The sequence below is a fragment of the Manacus vitellinus genome, unplaced genomic scaffold (assembly GCF_001715985.3).
Source record: "Manacus vitellinus isolate BGI_N305 unplaced genomic scaffold, ASM171598v3 scaffold_5_pilon, whole genome shotgun sequence".
In the NCBI taxonomy this organism is placed as follows: domain Eukaryota; kingdom Metazoa; phylum Chordata; class Aves; order Passeriformes; family Pipridae; genus Manacus; species Manacus vitellinus.
Window position 1 is genome coordinate 25794126 of NW_021940682.1, and position 12606 is coordinate 25806731.

At 35.1% G+C, this 12606-nt stretch overlaps 1 protein-coding gene across 1 annotated transcript in view; it reads right to left on the minus strand.

Annotated features, from left to right (window-relative positions):
• Positions 1-11771, minus strand: part of LRRIQ1 (leucine rich repeats and IQ motif containing 1) — a 104152-nt gene extending 92381 nt beyond the window's left edge. The window contains exons 1-9 of the mRNA XM_018080893.2: positions 11625-11771; positions 10315-10426; positions 9283-9353; positions 7988-8090; positions 7100-7305; positions 5089-5163; positions 3690-4901; positions 2725-2877; positions 1407-1557 (exon numbers count right to left, since the gene is read on the minus strand). Of these exons, the coding sequence (XP_017936382.1) occupies positions 1407-1557; positions 2725-2877; positions 3690-4901; positions 5089-5163; positions 7100-7305; positions 7988-8090; positions 9283-9353; positions 10315-10426; positions 11625-11753 (2212 nt within the window). The 5' untranslated portion in view covers positions 11754-11771. The remainder of the gene's footprint in view (positions 1-1406; positions 1558-2724; positions 2878-3689; positions 4902-5088; positions 5164-7099; positions 7306-7987; positions 8091-9282; positions 9354-10314; positions 10427-11624) is intronic.
• Positions 11772-12606: the final 835 nt, after the last annotated feature.

Consider the following 12606-nt stretch of genomic DNA (forward strand, 5'->3'; position numbering starts at 1 on the left):
GTTGCTGGTAATTTTAATTTTTCCCCTACTGATGCTATACTTCAATGAGAGGAGTTAAAAATAGAAATCATATTATGCTAGACGTTTCCGACAATAAATTATTAAAACTTAAGTATTACAAACATAAATAAGCCTTACTGCACAGTACTGCAGCTTCCAAAATTGCCAAGGGACATCCTGCAAGATTTACAGATGTAAGGGATATGCTAACTTCTTAAACCCCATAAATCCATTTTTGTGTATTCTATGCAACTACTCACAACCAGTATGTTATTGTGTGAAATAAATCCTGTATTACGCATCTGTTTTAACCAAGCATCCTCAAAGCAATTCTGGAGAGGAGAAAAACAGATTTCAAGATGACTTTTGCGAACATTTATTTACCCATTTAAGTTTGTTAGAGACTTGGTAACTGCAGCAGTGCACTGCACAAAAGAGAAAGTACAAGAGGATTTTACTCCACTTGGCCTGTACAAAGATACTACACACAGATGCCACATTCTTAAATGTCATCCATTAATACTACGTAATTCTTACAGTATTGCAGACATTTTTATCAAATTAAATAAATCTGCATAAGAACTTATCAAGCAATATTTGCCACAAGGATACAGATATAGATTTTTAAGCATTTTATTTTACTGTTTCTCATTAGTGTACGGATATGCTTTTACAGTAAACATTGATTTCCCAGCACTTGGATTCTTAGGTATCTTCATGAATATTAATATTTGCACATCTTAGTAAAAAATACTGAAAATATCAACATTAAAGCCTCTACATCTACAGATTTTTTTTACACTTTCCTATTTCCTGTTTTCTTTGCCCTTGTCATTTATCATGGAATTGCATTATCCATGTTCATACTGTTCCAGTCTAATTTTTTTTTTAACGGTGGAAACTATTTCTTTATATAAATGTCTTATGTGAATGTGTTTCACCTATAAGCTTAATAATTGTATTAAATTATTTTCCTGCTGTCCAGCAGACTCAGACAGACAACACGATTTCTACATAACTACTTACTGTGTCAGTCAGGAACATATTGGAATTCTCTGCAGTTGCAAGGCTAGGGTTTACATTCATTATGTCTGTAGATAAACTGAACTCAGGTTACTCACATATTCCAGCTGAGTTAGTGCAGATAATATTAGTGGCCATTCTAGAAAGATTTTAATTCTCTTTGGTTGACAATAGCCAACCTGGTAGATGGAATACATGGCAATAGCTAAGCCATACTACAAATATATGTGAAGATAAGAATGCTTTAAAATGAAGGTTTTTTTCTAAATCTATCTCCTCGCTCTCCTTGGGCTTAGCAGTTGACTGGCTCTGAATCCAAGGGGAATATTAATTCTGAATATAAACTGCATGAATAGTTATACAAATTGGAATAATTTTCTTACCAAATCGAGTGATTCTATTGTAGGAAAGTTCAAGATTTTGAAGATTTTTGCAGCCATCTAAGCCACAAACTGATGAAAGATGGTTCTTACTCAGAATGAGAATACAAAGATTTTCTAGATTTTCACAGTCAATTATCTGAATGTTGTTCTCCTGCAATAAAAGAAAATGAGCATATTAAATAGCATCTGAAGTGAAATAGCAGTAAAAATATGGCAGATTGCCATCATTGCTTATTTTTATTCTAAACATCTACCTAGGAGTAAGGGTATCTGTTTTTTCCATTAGGAAAATAAAATGATGAGTCACAGAAATTGCCTTTTGTGTCCTGTTGGAATAGAATAAAAATATCTTTTGAACTTCATTCTGGCTCTGAAAAAGCCCAGAAGTTGGAACAAAAAGTGTGAAAGTTAAGGACAGAGTAGTCTTTTCCAGATGTGCTTTCCTAGCTTCCCAAATCCTGGGAGACTGAACTAAAAACTGCAAAGAAACCATCATATTTACTAGATGCTAATGAAGACCACTGTAATTTTGCTGGAATCCTATTTACTAATAGTGAAAGTCTGCATTTAGAGGTATTTTGGTCCCAAACATTAACAGTGTTCTAAGCTTATATTCTTCCCTCGAAAGATCTTGCTTTTTTAACATCCCCCTCCCCAGGTCATTTTAATAATGCCACCTCAAAATTTCTGTTTCACTAGTTGCTGTGCTTGGTCTTCTTCTTGTGAATTGGTGTTGTTAAAACCCATGAAATTAAAAATTTGAACAAAGTTGTTTCACGCAAATTTTCAAATTCTGGAATGAAGATGCATCACAGAGAAAATGTTTTCTTTAGTCATTAAACAAGGCCATGTAAGACACTGTGCAGCAGTGAATACCTAGACATTATGCCTCCAGTGTAACTCACTGTGCTGTTCCTTGTTAGTAATTTTAATTAATATTCGAGGTGTGTATTGCAAAGGACTCTTAATGCTACCTATTCCTGCTCAAGCTGAGCACCTGCTATGGTGAACAGCATCTGCCCACTCATGAATCAGAGAGACTGAGGTAACAGAGATCTATCACTGTGCCATACTAGCGCTAATCCTAGACTGATATTTTTGTAGTACAGTCAATTAATTTGCAGCATATAGTTTTTTGTTATATGCACTGCAAATCTGTTGATATAACTTTGTTCACATTTGGAAATACTTTGTTGATACTCCTATGGTCTTAAGGCACTATAAGTAATATACGGTTGGACACAACTATACAATCAACTAAGGAGCAAAACTGGTAGTTTTCCCCATGTTACAATAAAGAATCAAATATCCTTGGTACCTCCACATTGATATACTTAAGGTCTTTGCAGTTACTTAGTCCTTCCAGTGAAACTAGTCCACAGCGCCTCAGAGTCAAAACTTGAAGATTTGAACACTCAGATAACGTTGAGAGGCTACAAGCTGGCAAATCTTCAAGCATAAGTGTTGTAACCTACATGCATTTATTGATAAATAAAATTAATTTTTTATATATTGAACATTCATGGTACATCATCACATTATGGTCATTTTCATTAAGACAAAAAAGAGACCAAAACTAAAATCTACTAACGCTTTAGAAAATGCAAGCAACTTATGTTAATCTTTTTGTATAGGAAAGGATGAAAATGGTGGGGGTTATCTGTTGAATGGGAGAAGTTAGTATGAAAACAATTATCACAGTATCATAAATAATGAGTGTAAAAGAACAGACAACAATAGTTCAGACTAAAAATGTTTATAGTCAAGTATGTCATCTTAGAGTGGATAGTAAGATGAGAGCACAGAGCAAGCATACGGTGATAAGTTAGGAAGTGGTAAGAAAAAGAAGTCCTGGGAACCAGATGATCTTTATGGCAAAACACCACCTACAAGCTGATCAGTAATATCTTGCTTCTAGATCAGACTAGTCCTCTCAAAACTCTGAAGGGGCTAGTTGAGTAGGAGCTGAAATGTAGGCCTTCATACAAAGGCAAAACCTTGTTAATTTAGCAGACAATAGGAGCTCTTGCCTTTTACAGGCTTAAGACACTATCAATCATCTGAAGACTAATAACACACCAGTCTGCTCCATGACACTCACAGGAATTCAAAAGTCATTGTCATTGCCCTTATTCTGCACTTGGGCAAAGGAAGTCTCATAAGATCTACATCCTGATCAACAATAACCTCCTTCTCTTCCAAACAGCATTCTGCTGACATACCAAATTAAAAAAAAAATTATATATAGTCTTCCATTTCATCCTAAATCTTCCACATAGTTACCTGCTGCAAGGTGCTCCAAGGGCCACTATGAATTATCTTTTCTGCACTTAATGGAGGCATCTTGCTAACTGAACTTTTCCTTGGTCGTTTTTTTATAGTTGCTTGTTTTCTTTGGTTTTCTTCATATATTTTAGACCAAGATTTACATGTGTTCATCCAGTTTATTCTCTTCTTTTCAATACTATCAGGAAAAATTAGTTTACTGGAATACTCTGCTACATCTTGAGTTTTGTCCCAGGTGTCTCTGACTTCCTCATTAGCATTTTCCACTAGACACACAGTTTTCTTCGTTGTTTCATACTGAGAAGATTGATCTTCAATTTCTCTATTACTAGTATTTGGTTGGACATCTGGTGGACTGCTGCATATGCAGTTTGCCTTATTTTCTACCATGTCATTAGCTCCAAAGTTAAGAGATTCATTCTTTGAAGTATGATTATTTGGAGCTTCATTAAGATAGCTAGTTTGTGAGTAATTTTCTTCTATTTGTGTTACTGGATTCACATATATATTCTCATTATTTACCTGAGAAGAATGCTCCTTCTCAGAGCCTACCATACTTTGTGTTGGTGTCAAATTTCTTTCTACCGGAATCATCCAATTATTTGTTTCATCCATCATTTCAACACGTTTTTCTTTTTGTTGCTCCCCTTGCTTATTTAGTTCCTTATTCTTTTCTCTTATTACTTTTGTATTTTCTGTGTGATTATAATTTTTTATGTCTTCCTTGTTATTTTCTCCACTTGCACTCATCACAGCTTTTACTGTCTTTTGTCCTGGTTTTGTCTGTTCTTCTCTTTTTATTTGCAGTTGCTTTTCTCTTTCCAGTCTCAGGTTTTCTTTCTTTTTCTCATATTCCTCATGCCTCTTCACCTGTTCCAAATATTCTTGTCTTTCAAGTTCTTCTTGTCTCTTTTTTCCCTCTTCTCTCTTAAGCCTATGTTCCTCCATTCGTCTCTTCAGTTTTTCCTCTCTTTCTTTCCTTTCTCTCTCTATTTCTTCTAGCATTTTCTGCTTCTTTCTCATTTCAGATTTCCATTCTTTTAAGATGGGAGCATATTTTTTATGGACTAAAAATGACCTAAATCTAGCTTGGATTTTCACAGCAGCTATATTCTGTTTTTCAGCCAATTGATGTCTCTCTTTTGCTTTCTGCTCTTCCAAGGCCTTTTTCTCCTCTTCCATTTGCAACTGTAGCTTCATGATCAATTCCTAGGCCAAAACAATTAAGATAGACTTCAACCACTTTTAAAATTATGTTGGTACATATTTATGGTGGTTGGTACATATTTATCATTAATAAACAGTATCTGGTATATTAACTGTTCCAGGATAACTTTTATTCTCAAATATATGACAGTAATCTCAGTCTTTTGACAAAAGCTCATTGTAACTTTACCTCTTGCTGCATCATTTTGTCTCTCCAAGCTTTTTTTTCTTTCTGTAGCTCATTTTCTATTGCAGCTTGGCGTTTCTGCACAACAAATTAACATAAATGAATATTGTACAAAACCTAGAACAACACAAAACACCCTCTCTCCAATCTCACCCATCTTCTTGACTTTCCAACAGTCCACTTTCGTGAATGCCTGAATTTAAATGAGAAACTCAGCTGTGTGTGGATTAAACTAAACAACAGGATACTTGCATCAGTAACGAAGATTTGGACATGTACTGAGAGATGCATATCTTCAGAGAGTTAGTGTCTCGGTACTGACCCAAACAACTGCCACCTTCCTTTTCCAAACTCTGTACTACTACGGAAGATGAAAACTACACTGACAAAACCATTCAAAGTATAGGCAGATAATAGAAACATATCTGAACAGCAGTATGAACAGTGTCTCTTTAATTGCACTGATAAGTAGTGATAATATCAAAATCTTTAGAATGGACATTTTGTTCAGTAAAGCTAAAGAAATTTTTTTCACTGAAATTGTTTCTCAATGGAAAATTGAAAGTTCACGTCTACTTTCTCACTATTTGCAAATAAATAGTATTTCCCTCTTTGCCCAAGATAGTCTCAATCAGAAAAAAAGAAATCTACACTATCTAGAATTACATCTGACTGAAAGTTAGCAGACAGTAACTAAAAAACAGAGGCTGATCTAGAACCACATGACTCCTGGTGGAACCAAGATATATCAGTATCAGCCAAATCAAACATAGAGAAGGATATGAAGAAAGTATAAACAAACTAGTACTTCCAACTTGGAGCATAAAGTCTCACAGGTTTCTAAGTACTGGTTTTGATAGATATTCAGAAGCAAGCAGTTCAGACAACAGGAGACTAGACATCTAGATCCTTCTGTAATGGGGGAAGATAGTCTCTGTCACCTCCAAAAAGAGTGCTCTAGCAACATCAATACCAAAGTGTCTAAAGGTTGCCATGCCCCACTTGGTCTAGAGGAAGAAAGCCGTTCTACACCCAAAAATGATTTGTGACACCAAAGAACCAAGGTGGCCTACCAATTTTGTGGCCTGTTGAAAAGAGAGCTATAGCAGACATTGAACTGGCCTTCAGAGATCAAAAAGGTCTTTTCACTTACTAAGCCCTTCCCTAATTTTGGTGACTTGAATAATCTTGCTAGGACCAAGATGCCCACTTTTTCAGAAAGCCACAAATTAGTTACCTGAAAATGTAGCGTTGATGTACCTCTCAAAACACAATTATTTAGGCTAAATAATAAAATGCCGTGGCCTCACAAGTATAATATCTGAGTTACATTTCTTCATGCTCTTATACTCTTTTGTGGAGAGCTATCAAATTTTCTCATTCAGTATGCACCACAAGCTATAGCAAACAGCTTGACTAGATACTCTGAGAATGCAACCACTCAACATGTTCTGTTGTGGCAGAACTCAGTAGATAAAACCTGAGTCAATTTCCCAGGTAAAGACAAGAAAAGGAAGTATTGTACCTTTTACCCAGATGGAGCACAGCGCCAGCATTGCTGAACTGAATGATTTTGGTTCCAATTACTGCACTTAAGTTTTTACATTTAAATGTGAAACTGAGGTGGGAGGTCCAAAGTAGGTAAGTTTTTTTTCTATTAATGCACAGTGACCATCTTTCATTTGTGATTATTTCAGCACATCTCTTATTCTCAGTACTTTGGCTGTTGCCATAATATAAAAACTTTGTAAGGGCAAAGCTTCAAGAATAATTTCACATTTAGCACAGCAAATTCACTTGCTGTTGATCAAAGCAGTAAACACATAAACCCCAATGGATTATACATAAATATGTCTTACAAATCACTTTGGTAAAACAAGTAATCACTTTGGTAAAACAAGTAGACAGATTTTAGAGCAGTCATACAGTGTGGGACAGTACTCTCTTTTTCACATTAGATCTTGAATTCAGATAGTCTAGATGGGAACGGATTGGTTTCAATATCATTAATTACCTTATGAAGAAGGTCTAGCTTTACTCTTTCAGCCTCAAATTGCTCCAGGTGCTGTACCCTTCTTGCGTGTTCTTCTTCATTTTGTTTTTCCCGTAATTCTCTCTCAGCCTTCCACTTTTTCCTCTTCTGATCTTCAAGCTCAAGTTCTTGTCTACACTTTTCTTCTACTTCATGATGAGCAAGGCTTATGCTCATTTCAAGACCAGCTATGAATTTGCAATCAACCAAGCAAACCTGCTTTTTAATTTTCTAATAAGCATTGGGGGACATTAAACAGTCTTATAGTACTTGACAAGGAAAGGATGCTGTGCTGATACAGCCAGCAATATATAGCCCCAAGGAAATCAGAACTACAGCATGAGTCCTTTGCATCAGGGATGTCTTATTATTATTTTGCACACTTACTGACTCTGCAACTATTATGCTTATTCTAACAATGCATATTGCAGGATTATACAAGATGTCTTCTGTGGCTATTAGTGAGGCTTTTACAACTCATACACTTCAGCTCAACTTATCCTAAAGCCACGGAAAAGGAAACATTCCCAGCCAATGTGACTACTAAAAAAAACCCCAAAGAAGCTATGGTCAAAGTAGAACCTGCTTAGTGCCTCCAATCTGGTTTACAATTTCTATTAATAATTATTTAAATAGTTTTTTGGGTGGTATTTTTTGATACAAATTCCTATGATGATTTTGTCATCCTGAAATGAGACAAAAGTACAGGTGTTTACTCATGTCCAATTCATCAAGTACCAAGCCCTGCTGTATAATGTAATGTGCAATTCTTTACAAAAAATGTTATGATACTTATGAAAACAGAAAAGCAAGAAATAGTGATATGATGCTAAAGATCAACTCAACCAAATGACTAATATGTTTGCTTACCTGTAAGTAAGTGGTCATCAGTGACCAGTTCATCACTGGTGGATTGACTATAACTAGGTGTTGTAGTAATCTGCAAGACTTCGTTTTCAATTTCAGACAGTATCTAATACAGTTTAATATTATTATAAAAAAACAAGAAACAAAATTTAAAAGCAGAACATTATAAAAATCTTCCAGAACATGGATAATCTTTTTATCGTATATGAAACTTACAACTGACTGGAATCCTCACACATTGATTAATGCAAACCTGTCAGTCAAACTATGGTTTTCTAGAGTAATAAATTTTGCAGTATTTCCCAAAACGCATAATATTTCTATGTGCTTTTTAAAATATACTTTACACTTTGACTTGGAAAAATGAATATTTTGCATTTGGGATTTATTTTACTTTCTGTGGAACCAAGCACTATATTTACACATTAATACTGTTATGTACATTGGGGAAGAACTAGTAACAGAGTAAATGTTTAAGAAGTCTGTTTCAAAATAATACTATGGACACAAAGATTGCTATATTTGTTTCATTGTTATTTACTGGCAAGTAATCTATTCCTGCTCATTTATCATTCATTCATCACATGTTTGGGGCATATACTAATATTTGTAATGCAGCTGAAGTCACATGAAGTAATCGTGCTGTCCTAAACAATGGTCTTCTGAGAAAAAAAGAAAGATGTTTGCAAGAGTGCTCACTAATAAAAGCCAGACGACAAATTAAAAGTTATTAAATTCAGTTTTATGTTTTTCTAAGAACTTCAGCGAGTTATTCAGCCAAATCCTATGAAAATATAGAACTGATGTTCATAACTCTTGCTTTGTCTTTGAAAGGCACAGACATTACTATGTCTACATTTTCTATTAAATTATGGAATATATTAGGATCAAGATTAATAGTAGCACATCTTCCTGATCATAAAAAAATAAGATTAGAGAAACTCAAAAGTGTTATCATACTATTCTTCAAATAATTAGCAATAAAGGATTATTCACTTTTATTTAATTTTGTTGATTTTTGTGCTCAGTATCTCAAGGATTGATACAGAGAATTTATTTTAAATTTTAAAGCTTATACAGATGGTGTATTACAGATGATGTCCCAGTTTTAAAGAGTTGTATATACAAACTCATCTTAATGCCTTATGAACACATTTATAGGTCTCCTTAGGAGGCCATCAAAGCAAGTGTAAGTTATCTAGATTATTTAATATTAATTTTGTCCACTATAAATATATATATATTTTTATATATATATATAGTCCACTATATATAAATATTGCATAAATAAAAAATACCTTTTCTTTAAATTGTTCTGGATCTTCATTTGATTCAGAAGTATGACAAGAAACTACTCCATAAATGTCATCTAAAGAAAAAATAAATATATAATTTAATTCACAGAGAGAATTAAATTATTACCAGTGCTCAGTTTTAGTCTGTACTCCTTAGTTACTCAATTTGTTTAAACTAAAATAAAGCTGGGGTTTTTTTCCTTTCCTTCTCCCCCAGTTTTACTTAAATATATGTGGGAATCATTTATCTACATTACAAGCAGCAAATATGTGTAACAGAAATACACACAATGGTACTGTAAGAATACAGTGATAGCAAATATGAAAGAGAATTCCACAGTATGGAGCACAGTAGAACATTTTCTGTGCAGAAAAATACAGTAGAACTTGTATGAAATAGGTCAAGAACTGACCAAGAACTATAAAAACAATGAAAAAGAGTAAGATTGCATTACAAAAAAAGGATAAAAAGAAACAGTCATCAAATATCTAAAGTTATAGACAATATTGAACTTCTGTTCATGAAGACTATTGCACTAATGGAACAGACGATGCCAGCTCTCTGGCATATGAACTATGAGCTTGGCTGCAGTCACACAGCTGACAGTAATATTGTTCCCAATTACAAGGTCATTTATTTTAATGCTAGCTTTGGCATCTCTCAAGACAGACTTCAAACATATCCTATAGGGGTCAATTGTATCTGAACACTGAACTTCAGCTCCTACTGACTTCATTTTAGATTTTCATGAAGAGTCTGGGCCAGGTCCTGTTTCAGAGAGTGATCTTCCAACTTGCCTCCTTTAGCATTAGATCAATTTTTGAAAAGTTCAATTCATACCCAGATGTAAATTCTGGAAGATAGCGTTGCATGGTTTTATGCCTAGAGATTTTCAGCACGTGTTCAGAAGCTGACGGAATAGATTTCACAGCTTGCACTACCTAAAATTTTGCATTATTTTACTAATGATTTTTAGTCTAACTTCCACTGACAATACAAGGTGCACAAACATTTGAATTGTGATCCCTGCTTACTTGTAGTTTGTTCATCTTCTAAGTCTTGCAGTATAAGCTTTTCAGCATCTTGATTGCTGCTCTTGATAAAGTTTAAATAGGAGAGAACTGATTCTGGTAAGCCATCTGAAATCTAGAAAAACATGACCTTTGACATAAATTCTACATTTTCATCTCACAGGTCTGACAGAGGTAAATACTTGACATGTAAGAATGTAGACTCATTTTGGCTTCACCTATAAAGCATCGATGGAGATTTAATAGCAACTGCCACCAAAATTTTCCCCAATTTCTACACTCTTTCTATTGTCTTACCACCCACTGAACAATTAATAATTCTAATTTTAATTACATTCTAATCAAATTTTAGTAACTTATTTTTCACTGACATCAGAAACATGTTTCAATTAACATTGTGTTTATAACTGTGTTGGACCAAGAAGTTAAGGAAAAGGATGAGACAAAAATGAACAAATAACTATCATGCACAGGATCTTTTTCTTTAAAATGTTCTTTAAAAAATAAATTAATTTTAAATTTATTAATGTTTAAAGTATGCATGTAAATCCAATGCTTCAACTTTCTTTACTACATAGAAACCTTCTATTCAAAAGACTGTCTTTTCCTGCAAGAATTTGGGAAAATGGATTGCCTTCTCTCAGTTGTGCAAATTGTGGTGAACATTGCTGACATTCAGTATGTGAGTGCACAAACACCACATACTGCCTTTGTGTATCTTTATGTCATATCAAACATGTTTTATGGTCACATATGACCAATATTATCTACCCTAATATCCTACAAACCAATCCTTTTGCTATGAGTCCGAAAGATAATAATAGCTGAAAAGGATCCAAATAATTAATTGTATTTCAGAGGAAAATGATTCCCCAAAACAAGAAGTCTTCCAAAAAGAGGATTTGAATCACCCACTTAAATGAAATTAATATGTGTAAGTCTCATAAGGAATCTCATAAGACATTCTCCTGTAAGATTTTAAATACAGATTTCAATGAAGAATCATTGGTTTATTCATCCAGATTTAATCCACCTCTATAGCTTCGATCATATCTTCCAGCTCCAGAGGATTCTGAAACAAAATATCTGGGTCTGATTTTCTCACTTAAGCAGAATGCTGGTATTCATCTCTCTTATTGTCCTGTCACCACTGAAGGTTCACTCTCCATGATGCAATACTACCGAGACTACTTTACAGAAGAAATCCTCAGGTTAGATATGCCAGGAGTACGTTCATTCATCCTACATGATTCCCAATGCCAGCACTACTTTCAAGTAGCAACAGAAGCAGTTTTAGCTCATTGAGTACTTACTGTCTCACTGTCACTCAAGGGTTCATCTGATACCTCTGTGTCAGGATCATCTGCTTCAAAGGACGTAACGCTGATTCTGCCCAATTCAATTTCTATTTCTTTTTCAATTCCTTCAGTATTTTCTGACATTGTACTTTCCACAGTGTCTTATCTACTTTCAAAGCTACACAAAGAAAATAATACTTTTCATCACAGTATGAACAAAAATAAAGTCTTCACTTAGCCTACATTCATTCAGATGTATTTATTGAACAGTTGGCTTAAAACATGAACATCTCGCTCCATAACAACAAGTAAAAACAAGAAAAATATTACCTTGGGATAGGAGAGTCCCCCTCACACTACCACTCAAAATTTTGCAAATTTTATGAAATTTCAACATTAAAAACCTCTGCCTGCTCTCTACTGTTTGTGAACAGTATCAGTGCCATGACCTAAGATTCACAAGGAATTTTTTTCAGCCCTATAAGCTACCAAGGAGAAAAAAAGTTTTGAACAATAAATAAGTATTAACAATTACAAAATAAGACTAAGAATACAGAAAGCACTCATGGAAGTTTTAATGATGCAGAAAAATGGCACAACCCACAGAAGAACAAGACTTGTGGATGGATCCAGGCTAGAGGAAAACGGGTTCTCCGTCATCCCACCTCCCTCCTTGCTCAACCCGTGCCCCTTTTCAATCAAGGGACATGGGAGGCAGCCCAGATCCGCCCCATCTGAGGCAGCGAGCAGCTCCTGGTCCCTCGCTGACTCCTGCAGCAGGAGACAGAGCGAGCTAAGCGCACCTTAGCCGGGACGGCGTGAATCGGACCTGGTGAACTACAACTACACCTCCCAAAAGGAATCGCGGCGGGAGACAGCCCCGCCCACTGCCGCGTCCCGGGAGGAGCCGCCCCTTTGCATGCTGGGAGCTGTAGTCCACCCCTCCGGGCACCCACCGCCCTCCAGTCCTGCTTGTCTACTCCACACACCCACTCAC